Raw genomic sequence first — 9,279 nt, 5'->3', positions numbered from 1 at the left:
CTCATCTCAGTCCCTGCACCCATTCACCTGTGTGCTACCCCTCCCATGAGGGGCTGAGGGCTGTGGGCTGAGTCCTGTGAAGGTGTCAAGGGAACTATCCCATTTCATTTAGAATGTATCAATAGATCCGTATGTCAATATGCATGTAATTCCTAAGTGAGCATTTCAATACATATGTGTGTTGGGGGTGGTCTAAATATATGTTTGCTCATAGAGCGTGCGCGGTCAGAAAACTGGAGGCTGTTGGTCTGGAACATCACTGCTCTGCCCTATTAGATCTGGCTCCTTCATCTGTCAGTGGATTCTGTGGCCATAAAAGCATTCAGCTTGGTGTCATGTCTTCCCGCCCATCTGTCTACAACTGCTACATGCCCAACACAGAGAACACAGGAAGCCACTGAGCTTCCTGAACAACCCACTGACACACTGGAAAGTGCCATGGCCAGTGGATTGTTGCAAACCATAAAACTTTAGCTGTGTTCCTCATGCTTAAGGAAAATTATTTTTCAATCACAAAAAAATTTCTAACAAAACAAAATTACGTGCATGCTGGTTTAGTAAGAAAAACGGTTTCAACATAAAAAGGAAAGAAAGCCCTTTGGCAAAATAAAAAGACATTGTGCATTTATCAAAAATTACTACTAATAACTCAAAAGACAGGCAAATCAGTACATTCCAATCTCTTTGAAGATAAGAAAACCAACCGTATGCAACAGTTAAGGATATGAAAGGCAGAGTCAATGTGAGCACTCAAAAGATTTTAAATAAGGTGTGACTCTTAATGGTCAAATCCAGCCTATGACCTGAAGATGGCTTTTCCCTCCCTCTCTCTATTTGCCTGAAAACCATCAGAACACCTGTATGTTTTTAATAGAAGATAATTCATGGGAAGTCTCTCATTAATCCACACAACAGATGTGTATATCCTGGCTTCCTATTATTATAATAAAGGAATATTAGTTAACCATTCTATTCAGATACTCCCCATTGTGTGGGCAATGTTTACTTTACATATGAAAGAACTATGGCTCAGGGCTCCATGACTCATCCAGGAGCTGGAAAGATGACAGGGAGGCCGACTTAACACACAAACTGACTGCATGCAGGCGCCCAGTCAGAGTTCTTGGAGGAGACACTGACATACCTGCATCTGGTGTAGCTGGGACAATGCAGGGGAGGGCACAGACGAAGGAGGGGCTTGGACTCCCTGGGGTGAGGCTTGTCCCACCACAGTCAAGAACGTGCAATCACTCTCACCACCACTCTCACCACCAAAGCAAACACTTCATAAACGGACCTCCAGTTCCCGATAGGCATGTAAGGAGCCTGAAAGTCGTTACTGTCCTAACAGTAAAAAGCAGCTGAATAAAATGAAAAATCAGCCCTTCTTAGAGATCTGTCTTGGATCTGTTGCAGAAATGTCACAAGCCACAGCCCCGCAAAATGGGACAGGTGAATACAGGGAATCACAACTCACTGGAGCGGAAGCCTGTAAGTAGAAACCCCTGAAGATCCACTACGGGGGTAGGACAACCTAAACTGGAGCGGAAAATTCCTGGAGGCTCACTGTGGACAAGCCTAAGAGACTAAAAACTCCAGGGGGACCCAGTCATGGGGGTGGAGGAGGGGTGGGCGGCTATATTTGTGTGAGTTTTACCTCCTGGAGCTCTACCAGATCCTCACAGTGAACACTGGAGAAATATCCCCTCATGCTTACAACAGGGAGAGGGGAAAATAACCATTTTGAAACGCCAGGGCGCTGTGTTCTTATTAATAAGGCCTGCCCTCGGGAGAAACTATCTAAACAGGGACTAAACTGCTGGCATTTATCAGAGCCTGTCCAATCTGAGGGACAGGAAATAATCAGCCCCTGCTAGACTTTAGTATCACCTAAGGATGTGGAGAAGGGGAAGCTGAAAAGCAAATGTGAGGTTCACAGCCCAGGCACAAAGGCTCCCGAAAAGAATGAGACCAAATCATAGGACTATAGTAAGCTTCCCCTCCCACTACAGCTTAACATGGCACAACTAAAGGCCTATTTACCAGGGTCCCGTGCACCCAGTCCATCACATCCAGTTTTCAACATAAAATTACAAGGCACACTAAGAGGTTAAACACACACACACACACACACACACACACACACACACACACACACACACACACACAGAGTTTAAAGAGACAGAGCAAGTATCAGAACCAGACTCAGATACAGAACAATGTTGGAATGATCAGATCAGGAATTTAAAACAACTATGATTAATATGCTAGGGACTCTAATGGAAAAAGGAGATAACACATAAGAACAGACAGATAAGGTAAGCAGAGAAATGGAAATTATGAGAAAGAATCAAAAGGAAATGCTAGAGATAAAAAACAATGTAGAGAAAGGAATGTCTTTAACGGGCTCATTAGCAGATAGGACATGCTGATGAAAAAAATCTCTCAACTTGAAGATATGACATTAGAAACTTCTAAAACTCAAATGCAAAGACAAAAAAGATGAAAAAAATTGAAATAATATCCAAGAACTGTGGAGCAATTACAGTGGTGTAAAGATGTGTGATGGGAATACCAGAAGGAGAAGACAGACAGAAAGGAATAGGAGAAATACTGGAAGCAATAATGACTGAGAATTTCCCCGGATTAATGTTGAACACCAAAACGCAAATTAAGGAAACTTAGAGAACACAAAGAATGTATAAAGGCTCCAAAAACTACACTGAGGCATATCATACTCAAATTGCAGAAAATCAAAGATAAAGAAAAAAATATTGAAAGAAACACCTTACCTATCAATAGAGGAGCAAAGAGAAGGATTACAACTAATGTCTTCTCAGAAACCATGCAGGAAAGAAGAGAGGAGAGGGAAATATTTAAAGGGCTCAGAGAGAAAAAAAAAAAAAAATCACCACCTAGAATTCTGTACCATTTAAGATTGATCTTCAAAAATGAAGGCGGGATCGAAACTTCCTCAAACACAAGTTGAGGGAATTTGTTGTCAGTAGACCTGCCTTGCAAAAAATGTTAAAAGCAGCTCTTTAAACATAGGAAAATAACATAGATCAGAAACCTGGATCTACATGAAGAAAGGATGCATCAAAGAAGGAATAAGTGAAGGTAAAATAAAAACTTTTCCTTTTTTTTTTTTTTTTTTTTTTGATTTGGAGTCTTGCTCTGTCACCTAGGCTGCAAAGCAGTGGTACAATCTCGGCTCACTGCAGCCTCGGCCTCCCAGGTTCCAGCGATTCTCCTGCCTCAGCCTCCCAGGTAGCTGGAATTACAGGCATGCACCACCACGCTTGGCTAATTTTTGTATTTTTTGTAGAGACGGGGTTTCACCATGTTGGCCAGGCTGGTCTTGAACTCCTGACCTCAGGTGATCCGCCTGCCTCGGCCTCCCAAAGTGCTGGGGTTACAGGCATGAGCCACTGCTCGTCGCCTATTTTTCTTATTCTTAATTGAACATATAATGGGTTGTTTGAAATAATAATAGCAACAATATATTCTATCATGTATTCTTTTATATATTATATACCTAGGCTTATGTGTAAGTAAAATGAATTACAGCAATGATATAAGGGATGGGAGGGAGGAATCAAGAATACTTTGCTATTATAAGATACTTGCACTACCTGTGAAACAGTATAGTGTTATCTGAAAGAAGACAAACTAATTTTTTTTTAAAGACATACAATAGATACGCTGAGAAGGGAGAGAAAATGGAATTATACAGAAAGCTTAATTAAAATGACAAAAGGCAGAAAAAGTGTGAAAGGCAAAAGTACAAACATAGAATAAGGGCAACAAATAAAAAACAATAACAAATATAGTAGATATGAATTTAAATACATCAACAATCACTTTATACATCAATGGTCTAAATACACCAAAGAAAATACCAAGATTGTCAGTGAGAAACAAAAAATAAGTCCCAATTATATGTTGTCTACAACAAATCCACTGCAAATAAAATAACACATATAGATCAAAAGTAAAATGTTAAAGAATGGCCTTTACCAAGAAAGGTTAGATCTATCATGCTAACACTAATCAAAAGAAAGTAAGAATAGCTATATTAATTTCTGACAACGTACACTTTAGATCATGGGCATTTTTAAGGGATCAAGAAAGCATTACACAATTATTTTTTTAAAGTTTATTTTCCAAAAAGATACAACAATCCTTAATGTGTATGTGCCTAAAAAGAGCATAAAAATACATGAGGCAAAAACTGATAGAACTGCAAGGAGAAATAAATGAACTCACTGTTATAGTTTGAGCCCTCAATAGTCCTCTGTCAAAAATGGGCAGATCCTGCAAGAGGAAGCTCAGTAAGACAGAGTTGAACTCAACAACACCATCAATCAACTAGATATAATTGACATCTATAGACTAATTCAGTCAAAAATAGCAGAACACACATTCTTCTCAAACTCATGTGGAACATTCACCAAAAGAGACCACATTCTGGGCCATAAAGCATACCTTAACAAATTGAAAAGAACAGAAATCAGACTGTGTGCTCTCAGAACACAATACAATTAAACTAGATTCAATAACAGAAAGACAGCTAGCTGGGAAATCCCAGAGTATGTGGAGACTAAACAACGCCCTTCTAAATGACACAGGGGTCAAAGAAGAAATCTCAAGAAATTTTTTTTTTTAATTTCCAAGCTAAAAATGAAAATAGAACCTACCAAAATTTGTGAGATAACAGCAAAAGCAGTGCTTGCAAGGATATTTATAGTATTGAATGCATATATTAGAAAATAAGATCTAAAAGCAATCATCTAAGATTCTACTTTTAAAAACTAGAAAAAGGAGAAAGTTAAATCCAAAGTTAAGTAGAAGACATAATAAAAAAATTATTACAGAAACCAATACAATTGAAAACAGAAAATCAATAGGAAAAAAACCCCAATAAAACCAAAAGCTGGTTCTCTCAAAATATCAATAAAATCAATGAACTTTTAAGCAGGCTAAGTGAAAAAGAAAAAAGGCACACTTTACCAATAACAGAAGTGAAGGTGGGGATATCACTATAGAACCCATGGATACGAAAAGGACAATAAGGAATAGTATGAACAACTCTATGCCCATAAATTCAATAAGCTGGATGAACTGGACCATTTCCCTCCAAAGACACATTCTGCCAAAATTCACATGAGAATACACAATTTGAATAGGTCGTATCTATTAAAGAAATTGAATCAATAATTAATAACCTTCCCAAAGAGAAAGCACCAGGCTCAGGTGTGTTCACTGATGAATTCTGACCAATATTTAAAGAAAGAAATTATACCAATTCTCTACAATCTCTTCCAGAAGAGAGAAGCAGAAGAAATACTTCCTAACTCATTCTATGAGGCCAGCATTACGCTAATACCAAAAACCAGACAAAGACATTTAAGAAAAGAAAGGTATGGCTGGGTGTGGTGGCTCACGCCTGTAATCCCAGCACTTTGGGAGGACCTGAGGCAGGCAGATCACCTGGGGTCAGGAGTTCAAGACCAGCCTGGCCAACATGGTGAAACCCTGTCTCTAAAAAAAAAACAAAAAAAGAAGAAGAAAGAAATGAAGGGTACTGATTAGTAGCTCTCATACAACCATATGTAGGAATGCTCAACAAAATAAAGCAAATCAAATTCAGCAATATATAAAAAGAATTACACACCATGATCAAGTAGGATTTATGCCAGTTATGCAAGACTGGCTCAACAAATGAAAACCCATTAACGTAATCCATCATATCCACTGGCTAAGGAAGAAAAGTCACATGATCATATCAATAGCTGCAAAAAAAAGCACTTGAAAAAATCCAACACCCATTCATGTTACAAATTCTCAAACTAGGAATATATGAAAACTTCCTCAACTTGATAAAGAATATCTACAAAAATCCTGCAGCGAACATCATACTGAATGGTGAAAAACTGGAAACTTTCCCATTAAAATCAGGAACAAGGCAAAGATGACTCCTCATCACTCTTCTTCAACATTGTACTGGAAGTCCTAGCTAATGAAATAAGACCAAAAAAAAAAAAAGTATAAAGATTGGCAGAAAATAAATAAAACTCTCTTTGTTCATAGATCACATGATTGTCTATGCAGAAAACCTGAAACAATGAACAAAATTTTCCTGGGACTAATAAACAATTACAGCAAGGTTATAAGATGTGAGGTCAATATACAAAAGTCAACTGCTTTCCTATATACCAGCAACAAACGAGTGGAATGTGAAGTGAAAATCACAAGACCATTTACATTAGAAACTCCCAAAATGAAAAACTTAGGTACAGATCTGACAATATATGTATAAATTCTATATGAGGAAAACTACAAAACTCAGATAAAAGGTATCAGAAGAATTAAATGAAAAAATATTTGACATTCATGGGGAGTAAGACAATATTGTCAAAATGTCAGTTAATCTCAACTTGATCTATAGATTCAATGCAATTTGTGCCAAAATCCCAGCAAGTTGTTTTGTGGATCTTAACAAACTGATTATAAAATGTATAAATTTATATGGAACAGCAAAAGATCTGGAATAGCCAAAACTACCTTGAAAGAAAACAAAGGTGACTAACACTACTCGGCTTCAAGACTTTACATGGAGTCATGGTAATCAAGACAGTGTGGTAGTGGCAAAATAACAGACAAATAGATCAATGGAAGCAAATAAAGAGCCCCAATATAGAACCATATGAATATTGCCCACTAATCTCTGACAAAGGAGCAAAGGCAATAAAGCGGAGAGAAGAGAGTCTCTTCAGCAAATGTTTCTGGAAGACCTGCACATTCACATGCAAAAAAAAAAGAACTTAGACACAGCTCTTACACCTTTCACAAAATTAACTCAAAATGAATCACAGACCTAAATGTAAAACACCAAAGTAGGCCAGGCGTGGTGGCTCACGCCTGTAATTCCAGCACTTTGAGAGGCCGAGGCGGGCAGATCACCTGAGGTCAGGAGTTTGAGACCAGCCTGGACAACATGGCAAAATCTCATCTCTACTAAAAACGCACAAATTAGCTGGGCGTGGTGGTGCATGCCTGTAATCCCAGCTACTGGGAGGCTGAAACAGGAGAATCACTTGAACCTGGGAGGCAGAGGTTGCAATGAGCCGAGATTGCACCACTGCACTCCAGCCTGGGCGACAGAGTGAGATAGCGTCTTGAGACTATGAGAAGATAGGCCACAGACTAGGAGAAACATTGACAAAATCCATATCTGATAAAGGACGATTATCCTAAATATATACTCTTAAAACTCAATAATAAGAAAATGAACCACTGGATTAAAAATGTGCAAAAGGCCTGAACACCTCAGAAAAGAAAATATACGGATGGTAAATAAGCATATGAAAAGATGCTCAACATCATATGTCATTAGAGAATTGAAAATAAAAACAAAAGTGAAATACTACTCCACACTTATTAGCGTGGCCTAAGTCCAGAATACTGGCACCACCAAATGCTGGTGAGGCTGCAGAGCAACAGGAACCCTCACCCACTGTGGTGGGAATGGAAAATGCAACAGCTACTGTGGAAAACAACTCAGCGGTTTCTTACAAAACTCAGCATACTCTTACCATACGATCCAGCAATCATACCCTTTGGTATTTACCCAAATGAGCTGAAAACTTATGTCTACTTGAAAACGGGTACATAGATACTTATAGTAGCTTTAATCATAATTGCCAAAACCTGGAAGGAACCAAGATGCCTTTCACTAGGTGAATAAACAAACTAACACACCCAGACAATGGAATATTATTAATTCATTAAGAAATGAGCTATCCAGCCATGAAAAGACATGGAGGAACCTTAAATGTATATTAAATATTAATATATTAATATATTAAAATACATGTATATTACTTAAATATATATTACTCAGTGAAAGAAGTCAATCTGAAAAGCTGACATACCCTATGATTCCAACTGCATGACATCCTAGAAAAGCAAAGCTTCACAGGCAACAAAAGGATCGCTGGTTGCCAGGGGCTGGGGCGGGAAGGAAAGGATGAACAGGTAGACCATGGAGGACTCTTAAGGCAGTGAAATGACTCTGTATGATACTACAATGGTGGGTAAATGCCATTGTGCATTTGTCCAAACCCACAGAATGTGTAACGCCGAGAGTGAACCCTAATGTCAACCACAGACTTTGGGTGATGATAATGTGTCAATGCAGGTTCATGGATTGTAACAAACGTACCACTCTGTTGGGGGATACTGACAATGGAGGAGGTTGTATGTGTGTTGGGGGTGGGGGTGCAGGAGGTATACAGGAATTCTCTGTACCTTCCCTTCAGTTTTGTTCTGAAGCTAAAACTGCCCTAAAAAATAAAGTCTATTAAAAATATTTCATGAACTAATACATACTAAAATATACTTTCTACTTCATTCTATTTTTATTTTCTCTTTCAACACATTTTGGTCACCTCCCATTAAAGTTTTAACTTGACCACCCACTAATGGGTCCAATGGAAGTCGGCAAAGCAGTGCTCTAGGGCGGTGCCTCCTGCTGACCTATGGAATCCAGCCTCTCCCCACAGACCATCTGCTTCAAGAGCCACGCTCAGTCCACTCCCAACAACGTGCTCAAAGCCAGATGGCTTCCTGGCCCCTGGCAGTACCTGGAGGGAGGGTCTCCATGCTTTGTGCTTTCTCTTCTCCATTGCTGTGATGAAGGTCTTTCTTTTTAATGGGGTCAATTTCATTCCAGTCCTCCTGGGGGAACAAAGACACTGAATGAGTTGCCTGGTTCTTCAAGCACACCTTCATTCATCAGTTCAATACACACTGAGTCTTTGGAGAGTAACACTTGGCCCTGGGGATGCACTGATGAGTAGGAGGGAGGGCCCATCTTAAAGACTCCACACCCCAGAAATTGTTAGGGAGTCAAGATGTAAGTGGAGAAAAGTATGGGCATGACCTTTCCCAAGGGTTTGCATTTCTCTCTCCATTTTATATTTGTATTGCATATCTGTGGGAAGGAAATACTCCACAAACTCCCAGGGCTTTGGGGATTTGTGAGGGTGGAGAAGCGAGATAGGGGAAGTGGATTAAATGAAATAATTCTAGAGTGGTTAAATTAAAACCATTAAAATGAAGGTAGCTCTCCAGACATGTTAGGTGGTTTATGGACATCTTAGGACCAGATTCTCCCTAAGGGCTCCTTTGAGCTCTCCTCAGAGAGTGTTAAATGATTTAATTCCATTGACTAACACAAGAGCAGGCGGTAGGGCCACCAAGCTTTTTCTAGGG

The 9,279-nt window shown here is 39.2% G+C and overlaps 1 protein-coding gene across 1 annotated transcript in view; it reads right to left on the bottom strand.

Moving 5' to 3' along the window:
- The window catches only part of GALNT2 (polypeptide N-acetylgalactosaminyltransferase 2), a 106,818-nt gene extending 98,022 nt beyond the window's left edge, over positions 1–8,796 (bottom strand). The window contains exon 1 of the mRNA XM_011965479.1: positions 8,649–8,796. Within this exon, the coding sequence (XP_011820869.1) occupies positions 8,649–8,796 (148 nt within the window). The remainder of the gene's footprint in view (positions 1–8,648) is intronic.
- Positions 8,797–9,279: the final 483 nt, after the last annotated feature.

This window comes from Mandrillus leucophaeus, unplaced genomic scaffold, assembly GCF_000951045.1.
Source record: "Mandrillus leucophaeus isolate KB7577 unplaced genomic scaffold, Mleu.le_1.0 Scaffold728, whole genome shotgun sequence".
NCBI classification, from domain to species: Eukaryota; Metazoa; Chordata; class Mammalia; order Primates; family Cercopithecidae; genus Mandrillus; species Mandrillus leucophaeus.
This window is presented reverse-complemented; position numbering and strand designations above follow the sequence as displayed.